General features: G+C 43.1%; 1 protein-coding gene across 3 annotated transcripts in view; it reads left to right on the top strand.

Annotated features, from left to right (window-relative positions):
• LOC105495413 (transmembrane protein 132D) overlaps positions 1-15,168 on the top strand; it is an 830,003-nt gene that overhangs the window by 545,748 nt on the left and 269,087 nt on the right. For all 3 annotated transcript variants that reach the window (XM_071070795.1, XM_071070796.1, XM_071070797.1), the window contains one exon: positions 13,626-13,809. In XM_071070795.1, the coding sequence (XP_070926896.1) occupies positions 13,626-13,809 (184 nt within the window). The remainder of the gene's footprint in view (positions 1-13,625; positions 13,810-15,168) is intronic.

Consider the following 15,168-nt stretch of genomic DNA (forward strand, 5'->3'; position numbering starts at 1 on the left):
CGGACGGACGGAGGGAGGGAGGGAGGGAGGGAGGGAAGGAAGGAAGGAAGGAAAGAAGGACGGACGGACGGACGGACGGAGGGAGGGAGGGAGGGAAGGAAGGAAGGAAGGAAGGAAGGAAGGAAGGAAGGAAGGAAGGAAGGAAACTGATTTCTGGGGTTACAGGAAAGAGGTCCCGATCCAGACCCCAAGAGAGGGTTCTTGGATCTTGCACAAGAAAGAATTCAGGGCAAGTCCACCGTGCAAAGCAAAAGCAAGTTTATTAAGAAAGTAAAGTGGTAGAATGATTTGTAATCCTTTGGGTATATACCCAGTAATGGGATTGCTGGGTCACGTGGTATTTGTGGTTCTAGATCCTTGAGGAATTGCCACACTGTCTTCCACAATGGCGGAACTAATTTACACTCCTACCAACAGTGTAAAAGCATTCCTATTTCTCCAGTCTCACCAGCATCTATTGTTTCCTGACTTTTTAATAATTGCCATTCTGACTGGCATGAGATGGTATCTCATTGTGGTTTTCATTTGCATTTCGCTAATGATCAGTGATGATGAGCTTTTTTCATATGTTTGTTGACCACATAAATGTCTTCTTTTGAGAAGGGTCTGTTCATATCCTTTGCCTATTTTTTGATGGAGTTGTTTGTTTTTTTCTTGTAAATTTGTTTAAGTTCCTTGTAAATTCTGGATATTAGACCTTTGTCAGACACATAGATTGCAAAAATTTTTTCCCATTCACAGTACGTTGCCTGTTCACTCTGATGCTAAAGAAAAAAAAAAAAAGGAAAGTGGTGAAAGGGCAGCTATTCCATTGACGGAGTAGGATGTTCCTGAAAGTAAGAGGAGGAAGGCATCTACCGTAGGTACAATGCTTGTATATGTGGGGAGATGTGTTCTGCTAAAGGGTTTGTGATAAAGCATTAATTTTCTTAATTACTGTATTTTCCAATAATCAATATTAGTATCTTCAAGTAAAATTAGGAATGCCTTTGCTCTCAAGATATTGGGATATCAGGACACTCCAAGTCTGGGTCTGTTTAGTAAACATTATTAATTGTTCCCTTACCCATAAACATCTAGAGCCTGGGAATGCCTAACTTCCTGGGAATGCAGCCCGGCAAGTCCCAGCCTCACTTTCCAGCCCTCACTCAAGATGGAGTCGCTCTGATTCTAATGCCTCTGACGTGTCTGCCCCCTCCCTTTACAACAGGATCCTTAATCTGAAGGGTTGCGAGGGATGAAGATCCATCTTTAACTTCTTCAGGCTGAATAGGGGCGATGCTATTCCTGCCTAACTATTAGGGTCTCTTGCATTCAGGGTAGAGAGAAGCTCAGTCAGAGAGCATTGGTATGGTGAGGGTTGTTCATAACTCTTCAGTTCCAACAAAAGGTGATATCTGGAAGGTTAACAAGTGTCCATTTTAAGAAAGTGTTGAGTGAGCTTGTCTTGCATTCCCACACAAAGAGCACACCTGCAATATATTCCACAATAGCAAAGCAAAATGAGGAAAATCATTCTAAGTAAATGAAGCAGGAAGGCGTTCCAAGAACTGGGCAGTTGTTGGAACCCAACTGAGATAGGGTTGACTGATAGTGCCTCAATGACAGAGATGTGAATGTCTAAAGCTGTGATAGCCTGGGTAATCTTATGTGAATAGTCTGGAACATACACATAACATTCAGTTGTGATCAAAGCACAAGTTCACTCTTGGGCCGCTATTAAAATGTCCAAAGCCGTAGGGTTTTGTAAGGCTTCCTGCCTAATCTCAGAAGTTTCCCCAGTTAGGAGGGTACGACCGGGGCGTGTATTATTGAAAGCTGCAGCAGTGTGCTTGGCTAAGGCTTTAACTTGTAACTGGATACTGATTGTACCTGCCGGTGGGGAAAATAGAGCCATGGATAGAACCACGAAGATGCCCGTTTTTGTCACCTATGGTGAGCTTTTACAATTTCCCAGGTCAATGGGAGAGAGTCCACTTTGGTGAGGATGTATCCTGGGAGATAAGCACAACATCATGTACATCTTCCAGTTCAGTTATAAGGTAAGTATGGCCAGCCATGTGTTCCACAAGCCCATAACCATCCCCCAGGAGAAGGGTAGTCACTCATTTTTGGCAAATTATCTTGCCATCCCATCCACATCTGGTCTGTTAGAAGGGTCTGATTACATTGTTGAGGTGACAGCCATCCTATATCATGGGTTTCAGTCTAGTGGTGACTATTATTATGACTTTCACAACATACAGGAGCTTGCCTGATACCTGCACTGGAACAGCTGTCATTCACCCGAATTCATCATGTATAGCATAACCTAAAGCGGGGTGGAGTTTAGCTGTTTTCTAATTAAATTAAAATGGTGCCTTCTTATCTTTTCATAGGAGGGGAAGGGGCTAAGGCCCGTGTGGCTATGATACATGGGAAAAGAGGGATTATGTTTATGATGTTCAGTTTCCCAGTCATAATAAAATCCCCATAAACTTGGGTTGGTTGGTTGAATATGCCAGGGCTACTGGACGTGGAGGAAAGTGGCAATTCTCCACATACCCAACAGTTTGTCTGATTATGCGAGAGGTGAAAGTCAGGGCCCACTCAGTAAATAAGTCACTCTCTGCATGATTCCAACTTATACCCAAAAGTAGAATACCAATCCATGTCTTTATGTTACCCATCCCTTTCATTTCTTCTGAACAGGAGTCGGAGGTCACTGATTGGCTCACGGGAATAAACGGGATCAGTCTCTTATGTTCCGTTGGCCTGTGGGACTTCATAAGAGAAAGGTTTAATTCGAGATAAGTGGACCCAACTATTTGTTCCCAGAAGTTTAACTGCAGTTGGGGTACTATGGAAAACTTGATAGGGTTCCTTCCATTTTGGGAGAAAGTTGATCTGCTGGGGATCCTTCCTTCCAAGTATTTAATAGGACCCAATTTCCCAGCTGGGTTGGAACAAGATTCTCTTCCTTAGCTGGGTAAGGGAAGTCTTTGATTTCTATGTTCAAGGAGTGTGTTTTGCACTTGTTCTAAGTTGATCACATAATTCTGTAGCTTGAAAGTATCTGTGTCTATTCGGAGGCCTATAGTTAAGAAAGGTCTTCCATTCATTATTTCAAAAGGGCTGAGGTGCAGATTTCCCTTAGGGGCCCCTCGAACCCACAATAAGGCTACAGGTAATAAAGACAGCCAGGTTTCTATGTTTCTTGGCATAGGTTAGCAACAGTCCTTTTTAGAGTTGGATTAGCTCTTTCTACTTTCCCTGAAGACTGTGGCCTCCACGCCGAGTGAAGGCGATACTGAATTCCTAGGGCTGAAGATAGGTTTTGGGTAGTTGTCACTGTGGAAGATGGGCCATTATCACTGTATAAGCTCTCAGGCAGCCCAGATCTAGGAATTCTTTCCTTTAGCAAGAGGTTAGAAACCTCAATTACCTTTTCAGACAGGATAGGAAAAGCCTCAATCCAACCGGTCAATGTGTCAATGAATACTAATAAATATTTAAACTCTTTACATGGGAGCATCTGAAATGACCTACTTGCCCGTCTTTGCCAGGGTACGCTCCTCTATGCTGAGCAGGCCTTACTAGAGCAGGTGGTGAAGCTTGGTTATTTGGATTATTCCCGACACATAGTTCACAGGCCCGAGTTACCCGCTTTACTGTTTTAAGTAAGCCTTTTCCTATAAAAAGGTGAGACATTAATTGAAGCAGGGAACCTCTTCCCCAGTGAGTAGAGTCATGCAAATGCTTAACTATTTTCCACTGATTAGCACCTGGTGTTAACTGTTTGTTGTCCTTCTTCCCTGGTGCAGAGCTACTTCCATCTGTAAACCATTCTACCTCAGGATTATCTAGAGGCTCATCTTCTAAATACGGATGGCTGGAGTAAACTTGCTCCATCACTTGAATACGAGAATGACCTAGGGTGCCTGTGGGTTCAGGCAAACAGGTAGCTGGATGCAAAGTCTGGCATACTTTAAGTGTTCTATCAGGAGCGTCTAGCAACAAAGCCTGGTATTTATTCACAGGAAAGGAGAAGGAGCCATTTCTGTCTGCCTTATCATTTCAAAAAGATACTACTGTTCGCAGCTGAGTTAACAAATCCTTTCCCAACAAGGGGTGGGGCATTCAGGAGAAAACCAAAGTCCCCGAAGAGCAGCTTAAAGGATAAGTAAAATAGCATCCGTGGACTTGTCCATCTATCCCCTTGACCGTACAGTTTTTGGGGTGACAGAGGCCCACTATAATGGATGAAAACAGAGTAAGCATCCCAGAAGGAAGTTAGTATTCTTACCTGCCACATCAAGGGTTACCCGAGGCTCCTCCAGGGATATGACGAGCTGTCCAATGGGAGCTGTGGCAGAAGGTCTCGGGCCCGTCACTCAGGATTGCCTGGCTATTTCGGTCATCATCAGTTCGGGTGCCAGTGGCTCTTTCTGGGATGCTGGGCAATCCCTCTTCCAATGGCCAGTTTTCTTTTCTTTTCTTTATTTTATTTTAGTTTACTTTAAGTTCTGAGGTACATATACAGAACGTGCAGGTTTGTTACACAGATATACATGTGCCATGGTGGTTTGCTGCACCCATCAGCCCATCATCTAGGTTTTAAGCCTCGCATGCATTAGGTATTTCTCCTAATGATATCTTTCCCCTTGTCCCCAACCCACTGACAGGCCCCAGTGTGTGATGTTCCCTTCCCTGTGTCCATGTGTTCTCATTGTTCAACTCCTACTTGTGAGTGAGAACATGTGGTGTCTGGTTTTCTGTTCCTATGTTAGTTTGCTGAAAATGATGGTTTCCAGTTTCATCCATGTCCCCGCAAAGGACATGAACTCATTTGCTTAAATGGCTGCATAGTATTCCATGGTGAATATGTGCCACATTTTCTTTACCCAGTCTATCATTGATGAGCATTTGGGTTGGTTCCAAGTCTTTGCTATTGTGAATAGCACTGCAGTAAACATACGTGTGCAGGTGTCTTTATAGTAGAATGGTTGATAATCCCTTGGATATATACCCAGTGATGGGATTGCTGGGTCAAATGATATTTCTGGTTCTAGATCCTTGAGGGATCACCACACTGTCTTCCACTATGGTTGAACTAATTTACACCCCCACCAACAGTGTAAAAGCATTCCTATTTCTTCACATCCTCTCCAGTACCGGTTGTTTCCAGACTTTTTAATGATCACCATTCTAACTGGTGTGAGATGGTATCTCACTGTAGTTTTGATTTGCATTTATCTGATGACCAGTGATGATGAGCTTTTTTTTCATGTTTTTTGGCCACATAAATGTCTTCTTTTGAGAAGTGTCTCTTCATATCCTTCGCCCACTTTTTGATGGGTTTGTTTGTTTGTTTGTTTCTTGTAAATTTGTTTAAGTTTCTTATAGATTTTGGATGTTAGACCTTTGTCAGGTGGATAGATTGCAAAAATGTTCTCCCATTCTGTAGGTTTCCTGTTCCCTCTAATGATACTTTCTCTTATTGTGTAGAAGCTCTTTAGTTTAATTAGATCTCATTTGTCAATTTTGGCTTTTCTTGCCATTGCTTTTGGTGTTTTAGTCATGAAGTCTTTGCCTATGCCTATGTCCTGAATGGTATTGCCTACATTTTCCTCTAGGGTTTTTGTGGTTTTAGGTTTTATGTTTAAGTCTTTAATCCATCTTGAGTTAATTTTTGTATAAGGTATAAAGGAAAGGGTCTGGTTTCTGTTTTCCACATATGGCTAGCCAGTTTTCACAGCACCATCTATTAAATAGAGAATCCTTTCTCCATTGCCTGTTTTTTCAGGTGTGTTGAAGATCAGATGGTCGTAGATGTGTGGTGCTATTTCTGAGGTCTCTGTTCTGTTCCATTAGTCTATATATCTGTTTTGGTACCAGTACCACGCTGTTTTGGTTACTGTAGCCTTTTAGTATTGTTTGAAGTCAGGTAGCGTGATGCCGCCAGCTTTGTTCTTTTTGCTTAGGATTGTCTTGGCTATACAGGCTCTTTTTTGGTTCCATGTGAAATTTAAAGTAGTTTTTTCTAGTTCTGTGAAGAAAGTCTATGGTAGCTTGATGGAGATAGCATTGAATCTATAAATTGCTTTGGGCAGTATGGCCATTTTCACGATACTGATTCTTCCTCTCCATGAGCATGGAATGTTTTTCCATTTGTTTGTGTCCTCTCTTATTTCCTTGAGCAGTGGTTTGCAGTTCTCCTTGAAGAGGTCCTTCACGTCCCTCATAAGTTATATTCCTAGGTATTGTATTCTCTTTGTAGCAGTTTTGAATGGGAATTCATTCATGACTTAGTTCTCTGCTTGTCCATTTTTAGTGTATGGGAATGTTTGTGATACTTGCATATTGATTTTTTTTATCCTGAGACTGCCGAAGTTGCTTATCAGCTTAAGGAGTTTTGGGGCTGAGACAATGGGCTTTTCTAAATATACAATCATGTCATCTTCAAAGAGACAATTTGAGTTCCTCTCTTCCTATTTGAATACTCTTTATTTCTTTCTCTTGCCTGATTGCCCTGGCCAGAACTTTCAATACTGTGTTGAATAGGAGTGGTGAGAGAGGGCATCCTTGTCTTGTGCTGGTTTTCAAAAGGAGTGCTTCCAGCTTGTGCCCATTCAGTATGATACTGGCTATGGGTTTTTCAGAAATAGCTCTTATTATTGTGGGATATGTTCAGATCTAAAATTGGCACCCTAACATCACAATTAAAAGAACTAGAGAAGCAAGAGCAAACAAATTCAAAAGCTAGCAGAAGACAAGAAATAAGTAAGATCAAAGCAGAACTGAAGGAGACAGAGTCATGAAAATCCCTTCAAAAAAATCCATGAATCCAGGAGCTGGTTTTTTGAAAAGATTAACAAAATAGAGACTGCTAGCCAGACTAATAAAGTAGGAAAGAGAGAAGAATCAAATAGACAAAATAAGAAATGATAAAGGGGATATCACCACTGATCCCACAGAAATACAAACTACCATCAGAAAATGCTACAAACACCTCTAGGAAAATAAACTAGCAAATCTAGAAGAAATGGATAAATTCCTAGACAAACACATCCTACCAAGACTAAACCAGTAAGAAGTCGAATCCCTGAATAGACCAATAACAAATTCTGAAACTGAGACAGTAATTAATAGCCTACCAACCAAAAAAAGCCTGGGACCAGACAGATTCACAGCCGAATTTTACCAAAGGTACAAAGAGGAGCTGGTACCATTCCTCCTAAAACTATTCCGAACAGCAGAAAAAGACGGACTCCTCCTCAACTCATTTTATGAAGCCAGCATCATCCTGATACCAAAACCTGGCAGAGACGCAACAAAAAAAGATAATTTCAAGCCAGTATCCCTGATGAACATCCATGCGAAAATCCTCAATAAAATACTGTCAAACTGAACCCAGCAGCAGCACATCAAAAAGCTTATCCACCACAATCAAGTGGGCTTCATCCCTAGGATGCAAGGCTGGTTCAACATACGCAAATCAATAAATGTAATCCGTCACATAAACAGAACCATGCCTAGCTCTTTTTCTTCTTTTCCTCTCATCAAACGTGCACATAACTGCTGCAGAGGTTTATCCTGACTGAGCAGCAAAAATGCTTGAACATAGGATATTTCATCCCGCTTTCCCTCCTGCTTACAAAACAAACTCACTTGAAGTATAGTATTGAAGACCATAGTTCCAGTAGGAGGCCATTTCTCTTGCTTTTCCAAATAATAACAAAGCCAAATACCAGTATTACATAGAAACACCAGTTTTCTGTTCTTAAGCCCATTCAGTTGAAACTGGTCCCAATGTTCGAGAATATATCCCAGTGGTGAGTTCTTTGGAACCGATACTGTGGTTCCCGTGAAGGAAGCAGGTGATGCTGAAAGAAAAGTTCCAAACCTGTGAGATCATATTGCCGCTGGCTGAGTTCCACTAACAAGGATAAGACAGGTTTTGAAGGCCAGCTGCATTAATGAGGGGATCTCTGCCAAAAATCGAATTCTCTTATTCACATTATCCAAATAACGTAAGTGAACTGAGCCAGGAATCTTAGATAAACCACAACATGGACTTTGACAAAAATGTCGAATAAGGCAAAGGAAATGAAGAGGATTTAGATGAGAAGTACCAGAGCGAGCAGGTTCTGGGCAATAGCAGACAAGCAAAGCTGGTTTGCCCAAATCCAAGAAAGGAGAGAAGTTTTTTTAGTGTGCAAAATGAAACAAAATGGCAAAGGGAAGAGTCCCCTGATTTCCATCCTTGTGCTTCTCAGTCACACCTAGTCAGCAGAGTGACAACAAAACACAACCACATCTATCTAATCTTACTGCTCATAGCTGTTAAATACCAAATCTCAATCAGCAATTTTAGAGACGGAGCCATCAATGCTTTTTGCTCTTAATGTTTTGTAGGCAGACAGTTGGAAATCGGGAGGCACATAGGAAAAGACTAAGTTAAAATCCCTAAGACCCTTTAAGTAAAGTCTCCTGAAAATGACAGTGAAACAGGGACAGCAACCAAGAAATTGATTCATGCAGCAATAGAAAAAGGCAGGTTAATATTGAAGAGCAGAGCCTGCGGTGCCAAACCTGCTTTTAGCCGAGAGGGACTTTACTGAGAGGAGCCTCTAACCCCCTAAATCTTAGAAGCAACTAAGTCGGGCCCTAACCCAAGGTCGGGCCTCTAACCCAAGGTTGGTCAAGCATCCTTGCCTTTTATTAAGAGGGGCCTCTAACCCACTCTGTCTTAGGAGAGACTCTGACTCCCCTAAGTTGTGCCTCTAACCCAATCCCATTCTGTACCCAGGTATATGCACCCCACTTACCCAAAGTTAGCCAACTGGTGCATGCAGATGATTTTCCTTTGGGTCGGGGGTCTCTTCAGTATCATCCATTTGGGGTTTGCCAGAAATACGTTACAGGACCCCAACATTTATCCAAAGGTAGTCATTGGGTCAGGGTTTCTGCACCGTAGTCCCATCTGTGATCACCAGAAATATGTTACAGGGAAGGGGTTCTGATCCAGACCCCAAGACAGGGTTCTTGGATCTCGTGCAAGAAAGAATTCAGGGCAAGTCCAAAGTGCAAAGCAAAAGCAAGTTTATTAAGAAAGTAAAGTGGCGAAAGGACAGCTACTCCATAGACAGAGTAGGACATTGCGGAAGTAAGAGGAGGAAGGTGTCCACCCTGGGTACAATGTTTGTGTATATGGAGAAATGTGCTCTGCTACAAGGGTTTGTGATAAAGGATTAATTTTCTTAATTACTATGTTTTATAAGAATCAATATTATTATCTTTATTTTTTTAAGACAGGGTCTTGCTGTCACCCAGGCTGGAGTGCAGTGGTACGATCTCAGTTCATTGCAACCTCTGCCTCCTGGGTTCAAGCAATTCTCCTGCCTCAGCCTCCCCAGTAGCTGGGATTACAGGCACATGCCACCACGCCCGGCTAGTTTTTTTTTTTTTTTTTTTTTCTTAGAGGTGAGGCTCCACCATGTTGACCAAGCTGATCTTGAACTCCTGACCTCAAGTGATCCACCCATCTCAGACTCCCCTAAGTGCTGGGATTACAGGAATGAGCCACCACGCCTGGCAACATTATTTTCTGTAAAGCAAAATTAGGAATGTCTTTTTTCTCCAGATTTTGGGATATCTGGACACTCCCAAGTCTGGGTCTGTTTAGTAAACATTATTAATTTCTTCCCTTAACCGTAAACATCTAGATGCTAGGAATGCCTAACTTTCTGGGACTGCCGCCCAGCAAGGGCCAGCCTCATTTTCTAGCTTCACTCAAGATGGAGTTGCTCTGGTTCAAACACCTTTGACCCTGGCTCCACTCAGGAACAATCAGAAATCTGTAAGGATGATGCCTGGACATTGCTTTATTTGTAAAGTTCCCAGGCAATTTCAATGCATGGGAGGTGGAAAAGTCACTGCTTTAACCAGATATATTTTATAAACTTCTCTTCTACTGACTGTATTTATCTCCTATAATACATCAGATTCCCTTCTGATGAATATCAGGAGTTACATTCTATTATAAGCACAAAAGGCAACAAGATAAACATGACCATTGTTTTCAGGATATGTACCATCTGTCAGACACACAAACTGCAAGGGCACAGTCCTTGTCTTTAGAGTAAAACGTGAAGAAGTGATAAATATTGCCTACTATGCAAGAGTTTAGGAAGCTGTTCAGTGCTAAATATTTACAAAGGGGCATTAAAATTCAAATTCCCACTGTTGTACTAAGATACACATGATGAGATATTCCTACGAGATCACTGTGTGCAGCATTTATAAAGGAAATTGTCGGGAACTCGGTCCACAACCCTACCGTAGATGAACTATTGGAGAACTCAGGAACTCGGTCCACAGCCCTACTGTAGATGAACTATTGGGGAACTCAGGAACTCGGTCCACAACCCTACCGTAGATGAACTATTGGGGAACTCGGTCCACAGCCCTACTGTAGATGAACCATTGGGGAACTCGGGAACTCGGTCCACAGCCCTACTGTAGATGAACTATTGGGGAACTCGGGAACTCGGTCCACAGCCCTACTGTAGATGAACTATTGGGGAACTCGGGAACTCGGTCCACAGCCCTACTGTAGATGAACTATTGGAGAACTCGGGAACTCGGTCCACAGCCCTACTGTAGATGAACTATTGGGGAACTCGGGAACTCGGTCCACAGCCCTACTGTAGATGAACTATTGGAGAACTCGGGAACTCGGTCCACAGCCCTACTGTAGATGAACTATTGGGGAACTCGGGAACTCGGTCCACAGCCCTACTGTAGATGAACTATTGGGGAACTCGGGAACTCGGTCCACAGCCCTACTGTAGATGAACTATTGGGGAACTCGGGAACTCGGTCCACAGCCCTACTGTAGATGAACTATTGGGGAACTCGGGAACTCGGTCCACAGCCCTACTGTAGATGAACTATTGGGGAACTCGGTCCACAGCCCTACTGTAGATGAACTATTGGGGAACTCATGCAAGCTAAGGAGTCATTCCACAAAATCACACGCATGCAGCGTTTTCCCCACAAGTTCAAGGTACAACCTTCCTGAACGTTGGTATAGTCCTGGGTTAAGAATTCCCAACTTAGAATATTTTCATCACTACTTCATAGAGAGGGCAGTTGGCTGAAAAAAGACATTGTTGCTTTTACATCTTGACCAGGAAAAGGATGTAAAGAAGAAGGGAAAATCTAAATGTATAGAACAATCATGTAAGGTTATAGGAAGAGTAAAATTAGATGAAGTAAATGGAGCACTTTTACCTTATATTTATGGAATGGTATTATAGGTGGGTCTTCTAGGATGGCAAGAACTTACATATATGAAGAGATTTATAAGGTTTTTCTGATAAAACAAACACTAAAAACAGAAGTATGGGGCTGTGGGGTGGGAGGCGTCCAGTATTCCAGTGCAGGCAAGGTTTGTCGGTTTTTATTTGAGGTCAAGGAACCTGGAAGGAAACAGGGGTAGAACGTGATGTGGACATATAAGCAGTTATTGTGTACAATGAACTACACTCATGCAGGTGTTCACATGGCTCAAATGCAAGTAATGTTAATTCTGTTCTATAAATTCCTTTCCTCATGATTAAAAACAGAAGGCGAGGCCCAACACAGACAAGATGGAGGCTATCCCATTTCATCAACGGGAAAGTCACACCAAAATTCTTATCAAGTTCAAATACAAAAACAAAGACGCATTCTAGCATCTTAATTCCAAGTTCCCTCTAGATGTGAGTAGAAATGCCAGTCAGGGGCTTCAAAGAGACAGTGGCATCCTTTTCTTAGGAAAAGAAAGGTGTGGGAGAAAAAAGCCCACCGTGGCCTAGGGGATTCGTCGACGATTTTTATCAAACCAGCTGCTTCTCAAAGAGTTAAACAACTTTTTTTCAGGAGCCAAGAGGGAGGGCATTTTGTAGGATTCAAAAACCAGCCGTCATCTTTTCCCCATCATTACTCATAGCCCATTGCAGCTATCCCGTTCCATGGAAGAGATGGCTGCTTAAGCGGAAGGCTGATCTCTGCAATTGGGGTTCTTTCTTTTGGCAGTTCTTCTCATCTCATTTCTCTGGCCCCCTCCTTCCTCTCCTCTTTTTTTCCCCCTCCCCTTCCTCTTCTTCTATCTTTCTTTTTCTTTTCGTTTCGTTTCTTTCTTTCTTTTTTTTTTTTTTTTTGGAGACCTATTTTCATTCTGTCGCCCAGGCTGGAGTGCAGTGGTGTGATCCCAGCTCACCACAACCTCTGCCTCCCAAGTTCAAGCAATTCTCATGCCTCAGCCTCCCGAGTAGCTGAGATTATAGGCACATGCCACCACACCCAGCTATTTTTTTTATTAGTAGTAGAGATAGAGTTTTGCCCTGTTGGCCAAGCTGGTCTCGAACTCCCGACCTCAAGTGATCGCTTTCACCTTTCCTTTCTTTCTACTTCTCTCTCTCTTTCCATTTCTCCCTCCCTCCTCCTTTCTCTCTCTCCCTCCTTCTCTGTTCATTAGAATCTCCCCTGATATTCTAGTTTTCCATCTCATCCTCCCATTGAGAACAAGGCTCCCTGGAAGCCCCACCATTTATCTCGGAGCTTCTTACTGATAAACTTGGGTGAGTTTGATGGTGTGATAAAAAATGTCAACAGCTTTGTCACATATAAAAGAACAAACCTTATTCTCCTAAATGTCAGAGTTCAATGATCATTTCTCAAAGGTTTAAATTCAAATCTTTTAGAAATAGATCTGACAGGTAGACGTTGTTTGTCCACTGAGGCTTTAAAATGCACCTCTCTCAGCGGGTTCCTCTGTTCATTCTCACCTACACCCTGTTCGTTTCCTCTTCAGGCAAAGGCAGGCACTAAATCTACATTTTTCTACCTGTCACATAGAAGAGCAGACATTATACCAAAAATCACTATGATGAGGCAGCCAGCTAATTAATTACTTAAATAGCTGTAAAAATAATCCAGAAAGTCCTAGGTGGATTTGTTTCTAGATGCATGCTTATAGGAAAATTGAGTGTCTAGCAACCGGTCTTTGTCTCAATGACTCTCATCACCATGTAGTATCTGGCGACTTCTCCATGCTCATCACAGCGTCCCCCTTCACCCTGCTTCGTTGTGCACACCTTGCCTGTTTCTCTGCAGTTCTGTCTTACCACTGCCAGATAACAGAACCGTGTCACCCTCAGACATCCTTAAAATTCTGTGTACCCAACTCAATCTGGCTGTGGCTTTGGAAAATCCAATAGAAGTTGCGTAGACATTTGTGAGAGTGAGGAAACGTGTTCCCCTAAATGGAGAATGGGAAAGGAAGCGTTTAAGAAATGCAATCACTATTTCCTGTAATTATCCACAAATACCCGCTCTGGGGCAGCTGAGCAGCCCACAGACGGAAGGACTTTGGAACCTGGAGTGATAGTATCTAACACCAGGCAAACGCTGCAGAGCATATTAAAGCTCCTTTGTTCATTTTGGAATGGCGTCTCTGAATGCTCTTTGCGGAGATGTGTGCACTTGATTCCGTGTGGAGGTACATGGAGAAATGGCCAAGGGCTGCCCACTCTCTGCCAAGCATGCTATGCCTCATCAGTACCTGAAAGCTGCTCTCCTCTGTGTCTTCTCTCCAGTGCGGATGGCGCCTCCTATGAGGTCATGCAGATCGACGTGGAGGTGGAAGAGCCCAGTGACCTGCCAGCCACACAGCTGGTCACGTGGCAGGTCGAGTACCCCGGAGAGATCACGTCTGACTTAGGAGTGTCGAAGATCTATGTGAGCCCAAAGGACTTGATTGGAGTTGTGCCACTGGCTATGGTAAGCAAGCCCCGCCTTGGGCTGTTAGGACTGAACTCGGGGGAGGGGAAGGCGCCGTACGGTGACCCAGGCTGGGTGGGGAAAAGTGGAGGAGCCAAGAACCAGGACAGGGAGAAATGAAACCACAAAGTTGACTGCCAATAGCCGATTGTTGTGTGTGTGTGTGAGTGTGTGTGTGTGTATCAATTGATCGATCTATGTATCTATCTATAAAACAATTTTCTTAACATATTATTTAGAAAATAACCTCCAGGTATTAGATTTGGGTCTGCTATTGTGTGAAAATTGTTAATGACTTTGAATAGATGTGTTTGTAGCTTATGATGTAGACACCTGTGGATCTCGAACCCACACAGCTGTGGAGTCCATGTAGATCAAGTATAGGAATGAAATGTGCTGAGACATTTGTCAAACACCTGCCTGGTCCCCGAGACCACCAGTTAGACAATATTGACCAGTGTTCTTATGCCATGCTGAAAGAACACCAGAAATCAGTTCTTCAATACAAGGCAACTGGACAGCTGCCTGGTGACACTAAACTGGTTACTGTGTTTGTTGTTCATTAGGAAATGTAAAGGTGTTTGGGTTACTGTAGTTGACAAGGGCTCTTACTGTTTTATTTGAGAGGCACTGAGCATCCCTGGTTATTATTTTGTGTGAGACGGTCGTGCCCTTTGCTTTGGACTCTTAGCGGTTCTGTAGCAACGCTTGAGCGTTGAGGGAATAGCAAGGAGAAAGGCTTGAACCCGGGAGGTGGAGGTGACAGAGCCAGCCTAAGTGACAGACGGAGACTTCATCTCAAAACAAAACAAAATGAAACACGGTGGGCTGAGTTGTTAGCAATGGGCTCTGAGCGGCTTCCTCTGGAACTAAGTGGAGAGCCAGAGTCCTGTCTGATCAACCTTTTGTACTGGGAGTGTTCTGACTCTTCCCAGAGCAAGGTGCCTTATTTTAACCTTGACTTGTTTGGTAAAAGAGTGTTGTCATGCAAGGGATGTGGTTGCCATTATTAAATTACTTTGCTTTTGTTCATTCTGTCTTTATTGAGAGATATGTGAAAGAAATGTTAGATCCATGCATCCATTGATTGATTCATTGATTGATTGATTGATGCCACACATTCCTGAAACAGAAGAGAAAAGGAGGAAAGCCAGCCTGCCTGGACGGGGGGCGGTGAGTGAGTTGAGTTTAGTCTCCGGGGAGCTTGGAAGCCAGCCTGAGGAGTTGGATTGTTGCGTGCAGTGGGAAGCCCCCGTGAGGGGTCTGCAGGGGAGCCACATGGACTGACTTACGTTTTCAGAAGATCAGTGTGGCTGTACATGGAGAATGAATTCAAGAGGGTAAGAGAGCATTAAGAGA

Source organism: Macaca nemestrina, chromosome 10 (genome assembly GCF_043159975.1).
Source record: "Macaca nemestrina isolate mMacNem1 chromosome 10, mMacNem.hap1, whole genome shotgun sequence".
NCBI lineage: Eukaryota > Metazoa > Chordata > Mammalia > Primates > Cercopithecidae > Macaca > Macaca nemestrina.